This window comes from Siphateles boraxobius, unplaced genomic scaffold (assembly GCF_051911475.1).
Source record: "Siphateles boraxobius isolate OS27281-9 unplaced genomic scaffold, OSU_SipBor_1 100, whole genome shotgun sequence".
In the NCBI taxonomy this organism is placed as follows: Eukaryota; Metazoa; Chordata; class Actinopteri; order Cypriniformes; family Leuciscidae; genus Siphateles; species Siphateles boraxobius.
The window spans coordinates 1,685,382-1,705,681 of record NW_027508701.1 but is presented as its reverse complement, the minus strand read 5'-3'; the positions used below and the strand labels follow the sequence as shown (position 1 = coordinate 1,705,681).

General features: G+C 44.3%; 1 protein-coding gene across 1 annotated transcript in view; it reads left to right on the top strand.

Moving 5' to 3' along the window:
* Positions 1 to 20,300, top strand: part of LOC143747042 (piezo-type mechanosensitive ion channel component 2) — a 148,781-nt gene that overhangs the window by 56,057 nt on the left and 72,424 nt on the right. Inside the window, 10 exon segments of the mRNA XM_077239493.1 lie at positions 548 to 752; positions 3,570 to 3,671; positions 3,762 to 3,927; positions 6,267 to 6,510; positions 8,349 to 8,445; positions 9,372 to 9,531; positions 9,738 to 9,827; positions 9,919 to 10,016; positions 10,333 to 10,442; positions 10,925 to 11,033. Coding sequence (XP_077095608.1) covers positions 548 to 752; positions 3,570 to 3,671; positions 3,762 to 3,927; positions 6,267 to 6,510; positions 8,349 to 8,445; positions 9,372 to 9,531; positions 9,738 to 9,827; positions 9,919 to 10,016; positions 10,333 to 10,442; positions 10,925 to 11,033 — 1,381 coding nt within the window.

Genomic DNA, 20,300 nt, shown 5'->3' with positions numbered 1-20,300 from the left:
GACGCTCCATCCCTCCATTGACTGATTTCATTCATGCTTCAGACGCGTTACGCTGGAGGGCGTTCCCACTGCGATTACACGCAGCGGTAGTCCCTGAAGGGGAACTGTTTTTTAAAAGATATTGTTTCCGTATAAACTACATAAAAGCGAATTTGTGAAAAGGATGACAATGTGCGCATGTGTATTATGTGTTCAGTCTATAGGCACGTCATGTTTCTTTACAAAGAGATCTTGCCAACTACTGGCCTGGCAGTTTTCATGGATACACTTGAATGGAGATCATTTTGACAATGTTGTCGTTTTTAGTATATCGCTGTAGTTTAAACGTACCTTAAACCTTTAAAACCTTTAGCATTTATTTAGAAGAGATTCAGAAAGATTATAAAGTTGAAAAAACTTTACAGATTCAATATCTATTTTGCATTACAGTTTTTAGAGCAAAATAATTATTCAGTATTTTATGTTCCAGCTTCTGCTGACTAGCTTTCAAACTAGCATTAGCTTCTAAAAAAATGTACTATATTTTCCACATTATTTTATGTATCAGGTGTGTATTGTGGTAGCAGTAAATGTCATTGGCCAACGGATGGATGTCTGTGCGCTTCTGCACTCTTTCGCTCTAATGGCTGTTCTGGCACGTCGTCGTAGGAAGGCCATAGGAGAAGTGTGGCCAAAATACTGCTGCTTCATCGCAAGTTTCATGGTCCTGCAGTACCTGCTGTGCATTGGCCTACCACCAGCGCTCTGCATCGGTCAGTTACTCAACATTTACTACTGCAAAGTTAACTTGTAAGAAAGGGATACATTTATTTGCAGGTATGTTGCAGAGAATTTTAATGTTCAGGGAGTTAATTAACAGATAAACAAATGTACATTGTGAAAGTATAAACAGCTGTTTCACTACAAAACCAGCTAATAATAACTCAAAAGTCAGCTAATAATAATAATAATATAGTTGCTTGCCTCATTTTAACTTATTTTTAATTTTCCTTACTGATAAAAGTGTCAGATGTGTTAAATGTGTAACTGTGAGAAACGGGCAAAATGACACATGAGAAGAGGACACTTTCCAATTACCAATCTGATGAGGATGTAACCTTTAGCTAAGGGCAATTACAGTATGAATAACAAAAGCCACTTGGATGATATTACCAACCACGAAAAATACCAAATGAACACACACAAGAAAATGGTCACAATATAAAGGACCCGGCTGGTTCCTTTTTGATTAGATTTTTTTAGATTATTATATTATTTTAGATTAGGAGACAGAGATGTGAAGTCAATGCAAGGTTTATTTTACAATGCAAGAAATGAACCTTTATGTAATTCTAAAATAAATCAGCCCTATCTCTGATTCACCCTCCCCTTCTCTCCAGTGCATATCTACACCTCTTTAAGCTCATTTCACTCTGGTCTATACTCTCACTACAGATCGCAATGTCCTCTGTGAACATCACAGGCCATAGGGTTTCTGTCTTATCTCATCTGTCAGCCTTTCCATCTCCATTGCAAACAAGACTGCGCCGATAATTGATGCAATCCCAACTTTACCTTGAACCAGTCTGTCATTCCTCCTGCATACCTCACTGTTGTCACACTGCCCTTATACATATCGTACACCACTCTTACGTACTGTAATTCTCTACCACTCCTGAATTCTTCATTCAGTGCCAAAATTCTTCTCTTGGGACCCTGACATACACTTTCTCTAGATGCACAACACACAATGCAACTTTTTCTGGCCTTCTCTATTTTTCATCAACACTCTCAAAGCAAATTTCGCATGTTCTTTCCTGGAATTAACCCACATTGCGGTTTGCAGATCATGACCTCTTCTCTCAGTCTAGCTTCCACTACTCTTTCCCATAACTTCATGATGTGGCGGATACACTTCAAGCCCCTGTAGTTACACCAGCTCTGGCTTCTGGCATCCTCTCACTTTTCAAGATTTTACTGAACAATCTGGTTAAAAACTGGACAACCATATCTCCTAAACATCTCCATCAAAAGCTCCAAAGCTTTTCCACTGCCCTCACCTCATCCTTACTAAACCCCTGCACTTTTTGATGTATACATCATCCCACCTTCTATCTCTGTCATCTTCTACATTTATCAGCTCGTCAATATACTCCATCCAGCTTCACAACACAATATCACCACTTGCAGGACAATGCGCATGTAGCAATGTTCAGGGAAGAAGGAGGCGGGAACCGGCGAACAATCAAAATAATCTTTATTTAAAATAAACCAAACAAACTAAAATACCGCCAGCAGCCCCTCGCGGACGACTGCTGGCTAAAATAAAACACAAATACAAAAACCAAAACTCAACTAAAACACAGGCCTGTTCCTCTCTCGATCATCAACGTCGTCGCTCCTCCTTTATGCTTCCGCTCCTCCGTGAGAGATGCGAGACCGGTGTGCTTCACAGGTGTTGCTCATTAGCAATCGCACCACCGGCCTCGCGCCGTTCTCTCACGTCCCTCGGCTGTCCTGTTCGCCACAGCGCATTTTTCACTGCCAATACTTTTGGCCATGGCTGTTGTCCACCTGTGTGCACCTACCTCAAATGTTATACATCACCCTGTGCTTCTCATTCTTAAAAGATGCATTCACCACTGCCATTTCCATACTTTTTGCTAAATCTACCAACATCTGCTCTTTTACATTCCTTTCCATGACACCATACCTACCTTCACCAACATGCCCATTGAAGTCTGCTCCAATCACCACTCTTTCTTCCTTATAGGTAATCTCTCCACCACTTCATCCATCTTAGTACAAAGATATTTTTTTCTCATTCATCTCACGTTCCACATGCACTGGTGACATTTATCATCACCCCTTCAATTTCCAGCTTCACATGCATCATTCTGTCAGACACTTCACCTCCAATTCACCATTTCTCTTTCCATCCCCACCATGGTAAATGCTCCTGGCCTTACTCCCCTTTCACTGTCTTGTCTTTTGTATACACATACTTCTTTTCTCGATTCCATCATATCAGCCAGCTCTCTTTCTTTACCAGTCACAGTTTACCTAACATTTAATGTTCTGACTCTCACCTCTACACCTCCCTTACCCTTCTTACCCTTCCTTTATCCCTCTGTCTTTGGACACACCTTCACCTCTCCTCCTCCTTTGCCCAACTGTAGCATAGTGGGTGCTGGTCAGCTTGCTGGTCAACAGTTCTGGTGGCGGTCGTTGGTGACCCGTTCCTCGACTGATCTGGTATGGGAGTCTGGTTTATGATGGAAGTCTGGTTTTACACCTGATGCCGTTCCTGACACAACCCTCCTCATTTTATCTCAGCTTGTGCAACTCCAGTGGTTGGGTTAAGCTGGAGCAGAAGTACAATTTAGAAAAAGAGAAAATTGGATCCAATTACAAAAAAAATGAGTCTCTGTTAATGAGCTAATGAGTCAAATCAAGAGTTTTAGGTAAGAGCAGTGCTTGAGGAAGTACAAGAATAGGACCAGGATCATTTTAGATTCAAAAGTACTTTTTTATAAAGCACAATATCCAAAAATCATGTGTCCTAAGGAAACACTATCACTCTGTGCTAGATTATCCCTGGAGGAAGTCATCTCTGGCGTTGAGCTCTAATCAGATAAAGTGGCTGTATCTACCAGACTACGCCATGAGTCCCGACCCCACCTTCATCCTTTGTAACTTACTTCATCACACCACATTGAATTAACATATATTGCAAGAGAAATGCGTGTATCACTCTCATTTTCTAATTTATTTTTGATCAGATGACTGCCTGCTGTTGTTGGTAGCATCTCTGCAGTGGCAGGTCTTTGAGGATGAAAATCAGGCTGTCATGAGACTCCTGGCAGGAGAGAATGTGGAGATCAGCCGAAATCTGGATGCTCAAACCCTAAACCAGTACACTCCTGTCAAAAACTTCCTTCATTGCCGGTATGTGTAGGTTTTCCATTAGTGTACATTTCCCGAACAAACCAATGTATATTAAACAATGTATATTGTATTAGGTCCTTATCAAAGTATGCGTTAATAAATGATTATTTCAAGTTTTTGACAGTTTGGGACAATTTTGCTCACAATTTCTGAAAATATTGATTCTTTTCTCCAAACTCTACACACAAATGCCATGATCACATACAAAGCATGAAAAACACCACACACCACTAACACTTATGCTGTATTCCACCCGAGTAGACCCCGTTCCAGTACACAGTCGGAAAACTAAGATGGCAAACATTTGTTGTGCTTGCTGTTTCAGAATTCAAACACATAGAACATGGTATTTTTAAAGTAATCAGCTATTGACCTCTTCATTTTTAGATGACTTAATCCTGAATTCCTAATTTTCGCGTTTCATCATCAGTGCACCATGTGCGTGTACGTGACTGATAATAGGGACTCTAAGCAGCAGCTGCTAATACAACAGCAATGGCGTTCTGTTGCGCACATGCAAATTAACTCCTACTTCTTGACGTTCTACTGTAACCGTCTACTACAGGAAAATAGCCTATTTGCCGTAGTCAATAATACGTGACAGATTAGATAAGTCCCTATAATGTTCGTTCCGCAAGCTTGAGCTTCACGTCAGTAGTTGGTTCGGTTAACTTCGATATGTTTACAAGACAGCAAACTCGGGTTTGATATGGGTAGTGCTAGAGCCTATATAGGCTACCTGTCTGTGTATTACATACTAAAGAATTATATATTACCACATCAAATTTTAACTCGCACATTCTCAAAAAACGGTTGAGTATGCTTACATGTTTCCCTCAAGACAAATTAAGTACAATTTACCTCTATTTTCAAATTCAAAACGTTTTCACCCCCTGGCTCTTTAACTGGCAGTTTAACTGCTCAGAACAAACAAGGGACTCAATAACCATCACGAGAAAAAAAAAAAAAAAACAGTCATGGATCATGCAGGTAACGACACAAAATTAAGAATCAAGGGTATTTAAACTTTTAAACAGGGTCATTTTTGTAAATTCAGCTTCTTTTTTTGTCTTGTGGAATATATGTAAACATCTTTTATGTAAAATATAGGTTACACTATATTTCGATAATCACTTTAGACATTCTACTAACTATAAGTTACTTTTCAACTACATGTCAACTAACTGTCATTAGAGTATTAGTAGGCTGTAGTAGACTGTCAGTAGACTGTTATGGTTAGGTGTTGGGGTTCGGGTTAGGAGAGTAATTTGACTTGTAGTTCGCAAGTTACTTATAGTCAGTAGAATATCTGTTGGGGGACCAACAAAATAAAGTGTTAGCAGATATGAAGCAGACAGTCTACTAATACTCTAATGACAGTTAGTTGACATGTAAGTTACTTATAGTTAGAAGAATGTCTGAAGTGGACTATTGAAATAAAGTGTTACCAAAATATATTATTCAGGACAGTAGGCCTACTAAATAAAAAAATGATCCCTCTTATTTTGCTAAAACAATTTACATTTTGCAGATTCTGCAAGGGGTATGTAAACTTATTAGTATGACTATATATATATATATATATATATATATATATATATATATATATATATATAGGAAGACCAGTGGCCATCTCAAATTAAAGATCTACCGTACTGTCGTTCATCCTGTTGCTCTTTATGGCGCTGAGTGTTTGGCCTGTGACGAAAGATGTAGAACGCCGTTTCTGTGTCATGGAAACAAAAATTCTGCGATGGATCTCCAGCATCCCGTGCTTTGACCACATCTGTAATGATGACATTCGGCAACGGTGTGGTGTTGCCTTAATATCTAACTAGCTACGTGAAGCCCAGCTTCGGCGGTACGGCCATGTCCTGCGCACTGACAATACAATGCTTGCCAAAACTGGCTTCCAGCTGGAAGGGGCGGCCGAAGCAGCAGTAGATCGACACGTTGCACAATCTCAAGCTTACCGGTTTGCCCGTCGATCATGCCGATGATCGTATCAAATGGCGCCAGCAATCCAGAAAAGCGTACCCTGCTACTATGGGGGACAAACGCTAAAGAAGATAAATTTTTTCACCCTGATTATGCTTGTTCAGCACTTTGGTAAACAATTGCTGTTTTTAAAAAGTGCTCTATAAATAAACCTTGATTTGACTTGAACATGTAACGTTACAAAAAACAAAACAAAAAGATTCAGGATTTCAGATAATGCAAAAAGTAATAAGGGTCAGAGTGTCATTTATTTTATCCCTTTAGCATAAATGCTGATGTAAATACATCGTGTTGTAATGTTGTGATATGTTATGCTTGTGTGTGTGTGTGTGTGCCTTCAGGTCGTTTCTGGACATGTTGAAGCTGTTTGTGTTCAGTTATTTTTTCTGGATGGTGTTATGTCTCATCTTCATCACTGGAACCACAAGAATTAACATCTTTTGTCTGGGTTATCTGGTGGCTTGTTTCTACTTCATGCTGTTTGGAGGCACATTACTGCTGCAGCCAGTGCAGTGTGTGCTCAGACTATGGGACGGTCTCATAGCATACACCTGTGTGGTCATCTGCCTCAAGAACATGCTCTCAGTAAGCACATCTCTTGAGTGTTTCGACATGCCCTGTGGTATGATACTGTGACCAAGAGAGGTCGAAAAATTAAATATAACCATGCTTTGCCACTTTCTTTAAGGTCAAAGATAACACAAAGGATTCAGAGATGTAGTTTTTGAGTTCATATGTTTAATAAATGCCATGTACAGATAAAATCAGATCAATAAATAGATATGGTTTTATTAAATCCCAAACACATAACCCTACAGTGGATGTAAAAAGTCTACCCACCTCCAGGATGCTTTCACACTGGCAGTTTAGTTCGTAACGGGGCACGGTTCGCATGAAAAATCGCTAATGTAAACGCTGCCATGTGGACCCGGGTGCGCACTGGGGTACTGAACCCGAGACTGCCTGGAGGAGGTGGTGTGAGTTCGGTTGCTCCCGAAATGTGCTGCTGTTCGCCTGAATGTGAAAGCAATGGATGCGGGTGCACACTTGTTCAGGAAGAAAAGTATGCGCATGCGTTTTTAGCCGATTATGATGTATTTAGTTAAATAAAACACACGTAAGAGACGATAGTGTTGATGATTTACCTTGGATATGAGCGAGAATGATCCTGCGGTGTATTCGCGCATAGCGCGTGGAATAAGGGCAACAAATTAATGGAAATCCACTGTCTCCTCAAAAGAGTCTGTTTGCAAGCAGCGGAAAGCCACTTTATATCCCACACACACAGTAAACCTGTTTTTCTAAGATGCTCGCAAACGCACCAGGGTTTGATAAAATCAAGATGAGTGTGAAACCAGACCAACGCTGCGGGGGGCGCCGGGAACAATCGCGTTCACAAACAGCAAACGATCCCAGTGTGAAAGAACCCTTAGAAACAGAAAGCAAATGGAGAATAATGAGTGTATCAGCTGCTGTTCATAACAGTAGAGTTTGCTATCCTAGGTACCACCAAAAGTCTAGAGTTTTGTGAGTTTAAAAGCATATTGGATTGTAGCGCAATAAATATGAAGAAGCTTAACAATTTAGGGCCTTATAAGTAAATGGCAATACTTTATAATCGATACAGAACTCTAGCAGCTGCATTTTGGATCACCTGTGTCTTGTTAATTGAGGATGAAGGACAACCAACTAGTAATGCATTGCAGTAATCTAGTCTAGAGGTCATGAATTCATGAAGTAGGTTTTCTGCATCAGAAACAGATTTTCACATTTTTCGGAGCTTAGCGATGTTCCTGAGGCGGAAGAAGGCTGTTTTTGTAACATTTGTAACATGATTTTCAAAAGACAAGTTGCTTGTCTAATTGAACACCCAGTTTTTTAACTGTAGAGGATAAAGACACAGTACATCCTTCTAAATGCAAATTGTATTAAATATACAATACACTATTTACTTGTAAATATACAAACTTCTGTGTACAGCAGTAGCACTTTATTTTACAGTCCTGTTTCCCATGTTCACACTATGTACTCATTACAAGAATTACAATAACTGTGTTATAACTAGGTACTAAAACTGAACTGACACCTAAACCTAACATTAACCCATGCAGTTATCTTCTATTACTCAGTACTTTCTTAGGTAAGTACAAGCAACATTGTAAGAACACATGGTGTAAAATTAACTGCAACTGTTATATATCTTATCCGAATTTAACTGAAGAAAATGACTGCTTGTTCAATATTAACTTGGATAATTTACAAATTTCACCTGGCCTTGAAATATTTAATGGAGTATCATCTGGATACAATGGAATCTAATCCCATATTTTCTAATAATATTACCAAGAGGCAGCATGTATACTGAACATAGCTTGTTATTCCTCTTAAGCATACGTACTTCTTGTGTTTGTGTGTGTGATCAGCTTGGCTCTTGTGCTTATCTGGAGAGTCTACAGAAGCACGGCTGTTGGCTCATTCAAGCTTTTAGCATGTTCTGCACCATCAAGGGCTACAGTTTACGTGAGTAACCTAATGAAAAAGGATTCTTTGTAATCATATCATTAGTACACCACCGGAAATGTCATATTTAATTTATATTTTCAAATCTTTCATAGGCTATGTTCACCCTGCAAAGTTTTGCGAATGACAACTGCATTTATAAATGCACACCTGAGGTGTAATGGCAATTCTACTTCATGTTGTGGCCACATTATCACCTCATAGATAGGTGTGCATAGATTTTCAATAATTCAATGATTCGTCTTCAGTAAATCATTGCATATGTGTAAGAAATACAGGAACCACGATGGATGAGAGAATTGTACCAATGTTTTTACATTTCATGATTGTTAATGAGAAACACAGGTGCCATTTTGACTTGTTTGCTGTTAGCTATTTTCCCTAAAACTAACATTAGTTACTAGAGTCCTATTATTGTCTTAAAATGGTTTGTAAACTACCACGGACTCATTAAGCTAGTGCTTTTAATAGTTTTTTTCCCCCATCTTGTAAACTGTAAAAAAAAAAAAAAACTAAAGACTACTTACTATTCTTAAGTTCTAATAACGTAAACAAACAAGCAGTAATTAATCTCTATACAGCTTTTCATAACAATATTTGCTTCTCATATTTATTTATTTATTTTAAGTTAACTCATCGAGGACTCTCATCCCTCCCACAATAATAAAATGTATATACAGTATAGCATAGTAGCCTATAAATTAAAAAGCCATTTTTTATGTCTAAATCTACATCAAATGCACTGCAGGTGGAGATTTAACTTTTCAACCAATAAATTAATGTTTTACCAGAAAAGTGATTCTGCATCAGAGATTAGAATTAGATCCATACTAAAATCTTATACTTAGCATAATGGGAAAGCAGTCGACCAGAGCCATTACATCAATTCAATTTGTGTTCTATCATTAACATATGTGTTTGTATAGCTAAGCCTGACAGCCAGTGTGAATTGCCGGAGGGTGAAGCTGGGATTGTCTGGGATGCGATCTGTTTCACGGTGCTGTTGGCTCAGAGGAGAGTCTTCCTCAGCTACTACTTCCTCTATGTCGTGTCTGACCTTCAGACTTCGAAGATCCTTGCTTCAAGGTATGCAACGAAGTATTGACAACATCTAACCTGTAAACATGATTAACGTATTAACAACAATAGAAATGTAAAAACATGTATACATGAAAATCATCACAATAATTTATTTACAGCAAACATGTAAAAAAAACCAGTAACAAAGTAGTCTTACATAATAATAACTTAACATCTAGGTTTATTCTACAACAATATTCATTTATTTTTAGAGGTGCGGAGTTGTTTGAAGCCAAAGTGAAGAAACAGGTTGCAGCGAGATTGGAGATGGAGATCAAATCTGTGGAGACACTGAAGAAACAGTATGGAGACTTTTTTTTTTTTTTTTTACGATTAATGACATACTTTAATATTGTAAATAAGTGTAAAGCCTGTTTCATTCCTGTCCCACAGAATGGAGAAAATCAAGTCAAAACAGACGAATGCTTCTCGTGAGCAAGTGACATCCTCTGCTGTTCACCCTGAATCCTCACATTTTCCAAAGCGAAATGGTAGCCCACTTTGAACAGATATTTGAATATTATATAGTTGTGATGAAATCCACATGTTGGTATGAACCATAAATTGTTTTCTCACTGGTGCTTATTTCATCTGCCAGACCATAACACAACATCACCAAACTTCTGAATCAAATTTAATGAACATCATAAAATAATATAAAATCTCTTTAATGTAAAGAGCGTACTGACGTGTCTTTATTTATATATGTATGTGTGTGTGTGTGTGTGTGTGTGTGTGTGTGTGTGTGTGTGTGTGTGTGTGTGTGTGTGTGTGTGTGTGTGTGTGTGTGTGTCTGCTTATGTCCAGATGGGGACTGTGGCTATGATCTGTTTGAAACTGACAGTGAGGAAGAGGAAGATGAGGTGAAGGACAGGACACAGGACAACATTTTACCTAAGAAGAAAACTGCTTTTCAGGTATAGAGAGAACAAAAGTATGCATTCACAGAATACTATTCACAAAGAACACAATTTATATTGAATAAATGTATCTACATTGTAGGGATTCTCACACGTGGCACCAAAATATGTTTTGTGTTTTAGTCGCACGTCACTTTGAGTTGGGTGTGAGTGTTCCCACGGACATGAACACAAGAAAGAAACAAGTTTGATCAAACCAATGAAAAAAAAAAAATGAACAGCCATCCATGTATTGATTCGTATGCTAACATTTGAATTTTTGTAAGATGTCTAAAATTACAATTAGCAAATTCCAAACCAAACAGATTTTTTTTTTGTAGTGAGGGGGTGATCCTGAATCATTAAGTTTCTCACAGATTTCTTTACATATCATTAACAATGTAACTGCATGTGTGCAATAAAATAATTAACGCATAACAGTATAGTGGGCCAATACGGAAGCAAATACAGCTACTGGCAATTTTCTTTTTCAACAACAGTTGGCATATGTGGCTTGGACGTCAGGCGCCAAGGCGGCCCTGAGAGACCATGAACATCAAGAGGAAGAAGAGCAAAGAAAAGCCAAACGACATTTGCACAGACAAGAGGGTACTGTTTCTGGACTATGCTTGCATGAAATACCAAGCTTGTGTTTGACTTGTTGAATTATTAGTTAATTCCTGTAAGGTTTACTCTGTGCCTTAAATTTCCTGTGTAACCAACTGCTTGTTTGATTTCATTCAGGAATGATTTGAGACAGCACTTCCACTAAATATCTATTGATCTCTCTGATTCTTTTTTTAAATAAAAGAAAGTCTATTTTTTCTGATTTTATATTAAAACATATAGGAAAAATGCATAGAACAGAATCTTCCTATCTTACAGTAATTCTTAAGTTGGCTGCTGATGCAACAGGGATCAGCTGCACCGTGTAGAGAACGTCTCGGTTACGTATGTAACCATCGTTCCCTGAGTATGGAACGGAGACGTTACGTCGGATGACGACGAATGGGATTTCGCTTAGAGTATTACAAAACGAGCCAATGGCAAAGAAATGCCATGGGTCTGCGGAATTTGCATAGCGTATCTCTGCCCCACCTCGTGGGTATAAAAGGAGGACGCCGGCAACATGCAGATATGTTTCTTCGCTGAGGAGCCAAGACTGAGCTCAGGCGATCCCCGCGGCAGGCCCGGATTTATGGGCGGGCCTGGGTGGGCACGTGCCCACCCAGATTGACAGGTGGCCCACCCAATCTGATTAATAAAAACGAAATTTAAATTTTTAATTTTAATAATAATAATAATAATGAATTAAGTTTGGCCATATACGGCCCGCCGAACACTTTATATGATATATGACAAGCCTGAGCGCGTCCATCTCTGGCTCAGCGCCAGCCAACGCGTGAACGCGCAGTTTGAATCTGGCAGTTATGCCATGTCACTGTACATTTTTTGTCTAGACTTTGACACCCTTGCAAGGAGAGGGGACGAGGCTCATTGTTCACATGAACACCGTGTCTTGGAAAGACAAAGACGGGCCCGTTCACATATAGCGTCTTTTGCGCGCTCAAGTTTGTTATTTCAGATGTACGCGCTCATAATGGAAGCAACGCGGTTGTGAAAGACGTGGTCAGGCATCTGATTGACTCGTCAAACTCATGCGTTTCGACTGTCAAGGGACTCGATATTTGTCCTTAACGTGCGCTTGCCACGGAAAAGCGCGTCAGAAACGCGCGTTTTTTGCATCAAAACGTGCGACCTCGACGTGTGATCTGCTATTTAAATGATATTGTTTCTGTCTGAAGGTGTTTTATGCCTCTGAAGTGTTTTTGTAACAAGAAAAGAAAAACAACTCTCGGTTTCAAGTTCATTGTTCTTTATTTCAGCACCTCGGACAGTCCCTTAATCTCTTCGTTCGAGACACTCGCAAATTTTCCAGTTGTAATTCCGGTAACACTTTACAATAAAGTTTCATACATAGTTTTTTTTTTAATGCAAAAACCACAAATTTCTGGCGCGCGTTTTCCATGACCACAAAGTGCACGTTAAGAACGCGCGCTTTTATGGCAAATCGCGCGTCCCGCATGCTTTATGAATACTTTAGCTTGCCATCAGTGTTGCCAGATGTACGATAATTATGGTATTTGTACGATAATTTTGACCTCTGTACGATGTACGATCATTAATGAAAAAATCCCATAATGTAGGGGAGAGCGGGGTATGTTGTCACACTTTTCACACTGTCTAACATTTACTGAGCACAATACATCACAATGGTATAAATGTCATACCAAATGAAAGAAGGAACTCTTGGGCACATATGTTGTAGTCATAACATCTTCATATCTTATCTCATTATAGAGTTGTAGACTGTAGAATAGAGAGTGTGCACTTGAGACAATTTGCCCCATCGGAGGTTAAGTTGTCACACTAGATTATCTAAAAATAAGAACACAACTACTTAATTGCGAATATTGATTTTTTAATTTATTTTTATTTATGATTTTAATTTATTTCCAACCAAAACTGGAAATATAAACTATTGTGCCTGGAGAATCTGGAAAAACAATTATTTAAATCCAAACAATGCACATTTCCATCAAAATTTCCATTGTTGCTAGAGCCTGGCAGAGTAGAGTTGGTGCTAGAGCCTGGCAGAGTAGAGTTGGTGCTAGAGCCTGGCAGAGCAGAGTTGGTGCTAGAGCCTGGCAGAGCAGTGTTGGTGCTAGAGCCTGGCAGAGCAGAGTTGGTGCTAGAGCCTGGCAGAGCAGTGTTTGTGCTAGAGCCTGGCAGAGCAGAGTTGGTGCTAGAGCCTGGCAGAGCAGAGTTGGTGCTAGAGCCTGGCAGAGCAGTGTTGGTGCTAGAGCCTGGCAGAGCAGTGTTGGTGCTAGAGCCTGGCAGAGCAGTGTTGGTGCTAGAGCCTGGCAGAGCAGTGTTGGTGCTAGAGCCTGGCAGAGCAGAGTTGGTGCTAGAGCCTGGCAGAGCAGTGTTGGTGCTAGAGCCTGGCAGAGCAGTGTTGGTGCTAGAGCCTGGCAGAGCAGAGTTGGTGCTAGAGCCTGGCAGAGCAGTGTTGGTGCTAGAGCCTGGCAGAGCAGAGTTGGTGCTAGAGCCTGGCAGAGCAGAGTTGGTGCTAGAGCCTGGCAGAGCAGTGTTGGTGCTAGAGCCTGGCAGAGCAGAGTTGGTGCTAGAGCCTGGCAGAGCAGAGTTGGTGCTAGAGCCTGGCAGAGCAGAGTTGGTGCTAGAGCCTGGCAGAGCAGAGTTGGTGCTAGAGCCTGGCAGAGCAGTGTTGGTGCTAGAGCCTGGCAGAGCAGAGTTGGTGCTAGAGCCTGGCAGAGCAGAGTTGGTGCTAGAGCCTGGCAGAGCAGAGTTGGTGCTGGGGCCTGGCAGAGCAGAGTTGGTACTGGAGTTGGTGCTGGGGCCTGGCAGAGCAGAGTTGGTGCTGGGGCCTGGCAGAGCAGAGTTGGTGCTGGGGCCTGGCCTTTAACTGCCATGTTCTGTCTTTCGTTGATAATTTCAAACCATCTTTCTTACTTCCTTCCTTTCTTTCCTTCAAAACCCTTATTGCAATTACAAATAAATTAGCATACAATATCACATTGTTTTTTGAGCATGTTCTATGCGTTTATTTGTACAAAGTCAGTGAGACTACTTGCCCCAAACTGACATGTGTGTTAATGTTGGCTAAATCTCAAGGTTAGCTATAGTATCAAAAGACTGGTTACTGTCTCCTCTATTTTGTGCAAAATAATTATTTTTAACATTCATACCTAACAAAGTTGTATTGCATAAAATGTAAAGTGCAATTTTTTTACTTTTTAAGCAGAAAAATGAGAAAATTGTGCTAACATCAGATTAGAGTGATCTTGACCACATGTGAACAGGAAGTTGACTATAGAAGGAGAATCCACACAAAGTGGCTATTTGATTTTTTTGATAGAGCCTCTAGTGTTGGAGTTATGAACAGTGTGACAACTTACCCATGTGACAACTTACCCCGCTCTTCCCCTACGATAATTTCAGAGTTTTCAGTCGTTCGTCCAAACACACATCCTACCGCTTCTCTCTCTGACCCAGAATCATTTTGCAGGCTCACCTGCCTGCACGTATACACACACACACACACACACACACAGGCACCACACGTACGTCAACACTACTCCATCTAATCCATCCTACATGTTGGGATAAGTAGCTGTATTCTGCAAGTTTACGTCGTGTACGATAATGTTCTTCCAAATACGATCATTTTGAACTTCTGGTACTATAATTGGACATTTCCAATCTGGCAACACTGCTTGCCATACGCATGTGGTGCAGGCTGCAGCGCGCTCGTTTTTCCAGGCGCGCCTATATGCCGTGGCGAGATGAAAAATATCTCAACTTTTCAGAGAGTGCCGCAAGGTCATTTGACAAAAACCAACAGGTCAGCTTCGGTCTTTCCGTATTAACAACTTCGAAAGCTCGGCCGAACAGCTGATCATAGCTGTACAGTGCGGGTTTTATTTCTCATCTCCATAAATATAGCCTACTAAACCCTAGATTCAGGCCCACCTCGACTTAACCCAGGCCCACCCATCTGTCACGTTCTGCATCCGCCACTGCCCCGCGGTACAGCGGAAAGTGGCAAGCAGACGTAACGTCTCCGTTCCCTACTCAGGGAACGAGGGTTACATACGTAACCGAGACGTTCCCTTTCGTTGTCACTCCGAGTTACCTCGGATGACGACGAATGGGGTTACCAGTCTAATCACGCCACCTTCTCGGCTGTCTTCTAGTGCCCTGCGTAAATCTGAGATCCTTGTCGTGAGATTGGCACGGACGAAGGACTCCTATCTAGCACATGAATACCAAGGTACACTGGGGAGCATATCCCATAGTTTAGAGGAAATATGTAAAATATTGCCAGCCCAACGGGGGGGGACTTAGAGAATACACATATGACCCGAAGGATGCATATGGAGAACACTGGGGTGTCCAGCCGCAGGTGGAATATTTCAACCCCAGGGGTGGCAAGGTGGCTTGCCAAGGGAAGACACATGCTCAGAGAGGCTTACAGTGGAATACACATGTGGGGGTCGCTCAGAGGAGGGACCATGCACACGGGAGGCACCTAGCCAACGCGCAGGCAATAGACACTGGCGCCGACGTCAGGAGTGCTGGAGGAACTCAGGGCTTTCGGAGAAGCTCACCTGAGGAGAATACCACACGTATCCAGTCCGTGGAGTGGAAGGGCGAGCAAGCGATGTTAGCGAGGCGCCATGCGCTAGAGCCCAAGAGGACGCCACACTCCAGGTGGAGTGGGCAGTCACACCAAGGGGGCACGGTCGACCTTGCTGCTGTTATGCCAAGGCAGAATGACCTGCTCCTTGTCCTCCCTGACCTTGCGCAGGCACTGCGCAAGAAGGCTCACTGGGGGAAACGCATATTTGCAGCCCCGCAGCCAGCTGTGCGCCAGTGAATCCGTGCCGAGCGTGCCCTCGGTCAGGGAATAATACAGGTCGCAATGGGTCGAGTCGTGAGAGGCAAACAGATCTATCTGTGCGTCCCCGAACTGGTCCCAAATCAGCTGAACCGACTGGGGATGGAGTCGCCAATCTCCCGGGGGGGGGGCTGAAGCCGTGAGAGCTCGTCGGCTGCACAGTTCAGGGCTCCGGGGATATAAATGGCATGAAGCGACCTCAGATGCTTCAGACTCCATATGAGGAGGTTGCGAGCGAGTTGCGACATTCGGCGGGAGCGTAGACCACCTTGATGGTTGATGTACGCTACAGTGGCGGTATTGTCTGAACGGACTAGTACGTGTTGGTTCTTGAGCACGGCCCGGAAGCGGCGCAAAGCAAGACGTACGGCCAGCAACTCGAGGCAATTGACATGCCAGAGGCGTCGGGGTCCTGTCCAGGACCCGCGGCAGCACGTCCATTCCACATGGCACCCCAGCCCGTGGAGGAGGCATCTGTCTTTACAACAACATGCCGCGAAGCTCGTTCCAGGGGCACTCCGGCCCGTAGAAAACTGAGGTTCGACCACGGGGTGAAGGTCTGACGGCAGGTCGGAGTAACTGTTACTCGGAGGGTGCCGTGTTGCCATGCCCACCTCTGGACTCGGTCGCGAAGCCAAAGCTGAAGCGCTCTCATAAGAAGCAATCCGAGCGGCGTTGCCGCGGATGCAGAAGCTATATGCCCCAGGAGCCTCTGAAAAAGTTTTAGTGGAACCGCACTCTTGCCCTCGAACTGTCTCAGGCAAGTCAGCAGTGACTGCGCGCGCTCGCTCGTAAGCTGCGCGGACATGGCGACCGAGTCGTTATCCATACCGAGAAAAGAGATCCTCTGCACGGGGCAAAGTTTGCTCTTTTCCCAGTTGACCCGAAGGCCCAGACGAGCTAGGTGCTGGAACACTAGGTCCCTATGTTCGCACACCTGGTCTCGAGAGTGAGCTAGGATCAGCCAGTCGTCGATATAGTTCAGGATGCGAGCCCCGTGTTCCCGAAGGGGAACAAGGGCTGCCTCGACGACCTTCGTGAAGACGCGAGGGGACAGGGCTAGCCCGAAAGGGAGAACCGCGTACTGGTATGCCTGCCCCTCGTAAGCAAACCGTAGGAACGGTCTGTGTCGAGGGAGAATGGAGACATGGAAGTAGGCGTCCTTCAGGTCGATTGCTGCAAACCAATCCTGGGGCCGCACACATTTAAAAATGCGTTTGGCAGTGAGCATCTTGAACGGCAGCCTGTGAAGGGAACGGTTCAGCATGCGCAGGTCCAGGATTGACCGTAACCCACCGGTTTTCTTTGGGACAATGAAGTACGGGCTGTAGAAGCCGGTCCTCATCTCGGCCGGAGGGACGGTCTCGATCGCACCCTTCGCCAGCAGGGTAGCGATCTCTGCTCTCATGATAGGGGTGTTGCCAGCGACCAAAGTGGAGCGGACTCCCCTTAAGCGGTGAGGAGACCGCGCGAAATGAATCGCGTAGCCGAGCCTGATCGTCCGTGCGACCCAGCGGGACAGGAGGGGAAGCTCTAGCCAGGCTCCCAAGAACTGTACCAGCGGGGTCATACGAACCACAGACTTCCCACCGGTGGTGCAGCAGGGCGGAATGACTGGCCCAGACGTGGACGGCATAGCGGCCCGGTGTGGGGGCACAGTCATTAACCGCGCCCTGACAGAGGAGACCAGGGAAGGAAGAACGTTCCACGGGGGTCTGCTCTGCCAGGGGGCTGGCGACAGAGGCGGATGAGAGCGGCACGGTGCGGGGACGGCGCTGACTGTCAACCGGCTCAGGGACAGAGGAGGACGAGGGGTGCACGGCTCGGGGGCGGCGCACCGTGTCGTCCGAGAACTCTGTGTGCCCAGGGATGAACATGTCATTTCTTGCTTTAACCACATTAGGGTGCTGCCCACCCGGGGGTGAGCAGCAGGGAGTGGAAAACAAAGGATTCTCCCCCGGCCCTCCACCCGGGGAAGGAGTGGTCCTGCTACCATCTCCTGAGAAGTGACCATCATCCCTGAGCAGCCCGTCTCAAAGGTGCCGCTTGGCCCAGCGTTTAGCGGTGGGCGGGGCAGGAGAGGGCTGTGGCTCCCCCTGCGGCCTCCAGAGCCAGCCCGGGTGAACGGGCGGGTTGGAAGCCGCTAGAGGGCGCCTTCGGCGGAGGGCAGACTGAGGGATCTGAGTGGACGGCAGGGGCCGTCGGGGCAGAATATGCCTCAGTCTGCTCATGGGCGTTGAGAACTGTTGTACAGCCCTGAACCGCACCGCCGAAGAGCTGACCTGGGATATGAGGGTGTCGGGCAGACGGGACCGCCGGACATCCTGCACATCGGACAGGTTAAGCCACAGGCTTGAATGGTGTACAACACCTGACCCAGGGAGCGTGCGGCCACTTTCGTCGCTCGGGGAGCAAGGTCAGTGGCGGCGCGCAGCTCAATGAAGAGCCCTGGGTCAGTCCTGCCCTCCTGCATGTCCATGAACACCTGGACCAGGAAGACCAGCAGAATGGCCATGGCATGCAGTGAGGCGGCTGCCTGTCCTGGGCGCTATAGGATTTCGCCACAAGTGTAGACGAAAAACTACAGGTTTCGGACGGGTGCTTAGGATCGCGCAGAGAAAAAGCACTCTGAGGACACAGTTATTTTAGTATCACAACAGAGCGTTCAACCGGGGGACCACAGTGTACCCATGAGCAGCGACCATGGGAAGGAAGGGCGGAGGAGATCAACGAGGGATTGCTGGAAGACATGGGGGTCTTCGAGGATTTTGAGATCTCCTGATGCACATCCGGGAAGAAAGGTATTGGGGTTAGACGGCGACGAGAGTCAGCGGCCACCCCTAAACCAATCGTAGAGCAGCGAGCGCTCAGTACAGGGTGGAGGGTTCCACCCTAGTCCGATGCTCGCGGCGGCCCGGGAAAGCATGGCCGTCATCTCAGGATCTGACTCGACAAATGCCATATGCACACCCGAAAGTGGCAGCACTGTCAAATCTTCACTTCCTGAAGATCCTTGCCCGCCCTGTGATGCTGCGATGGACAACAGATCCGATTCTGGAACGTCAAAGGAAACCCGCGGGGGGTCCGAAGACGGGCCCGCGGGCGTCACGTGATCGTTCACGGGTTGCGTCAATGAAGAGGGGGGCGTGGGGCACGGACGGATAGTCGGCGCCTTTGTTCCACACCTACACCCTCAGGTCACCCTGGCCACCAGCCGAAGTAGCACCTCACGTGGAGAGTGTTAGATCGGGGTGTGGATGAGGGGACTCTCTCTCAAACGAGATCATTGAGTCTCGACTGTAATGACGCGATGGTCACGTTCCCGCGGGGAGAACGTGAGTCATCCACAAACGCTGCTCTAGCGTGATCAAGCCCAAGCACGCAGAGCAGAGAATGTGCCCATCAAAATCGGGAATGAGTCAACCGCCACCAGAAATGCACGGGCGAGCCCGGGGAGAAACACACTCACTGGCAAACCACTGCACAGATAAGCAGGAAGCGCGCACTCGCCAGGAGATCGTCGCCACACCAACACCAGAGAATCTCGCTCGTCTGTAAGAAGCTGACAGTTCATAGATGGCTTGTGGAGTGAAGAATTAACTCGGCTCCGAAGCGAAAACATATCTGCATGTTGCTGGCGTCCTCCTTTTATACCCACGAAGTGGGGCGGAGATACGCTATGCAAATTCCGCAGACCCATGGCATTTCTTTGCCATTGGCTCGTTTTGTAATACTCGAAGTTGATAGGCTTTCTAAGCGAAACCCCATTCGTCGTCATCCGACGTAACTCGGAGTGACAGTGAAAGGGAACGATTGGGTAAAGGACCTATCAGCTTGAGTCATCTAGAGTTTCATGACAGAACTCTGTATTAAGAAGAGGATCTATGACTTCTGGAAACATCTTTTTCATCTGATCCAACACCGTACCAGACGGTTGCATGGTTATTAGGGCTGTGGATCTTTGGGTAGACAGCAAATCTAATCAATTCACGATTCATAGGTTTTCAATTCGAGAATGATTTTTGCAAATCCAGAATAATTCGATTTGAGACGATTCTTCACATTAAAATTCGATGCAATTTGATTAATGTTTCAATTCTGCATTTTTTATATGCATGCTTGCAAGTTTTTGAAAGCGATAAAGTTTTTTTAATTGTCTCAGTGCAAACAAAAAAAATGGTGTGAAAATGGTGATGATGTGCATGCGTATTACATGTTCAGTCTATAGGCGCATAGAATTTATTTACAAAGTGACATTGACATCTACTGGCCAGGCAGCAGAATTCAGTATTTTAGTAGTTTCCGTGAAAACGTGTGAACAGGGATCGTTTCGACAACGTTGTCGTCTGTATGTGAAAAACGCGAAGGAAAAACTTTTTAGTACATTGTTGTCATGT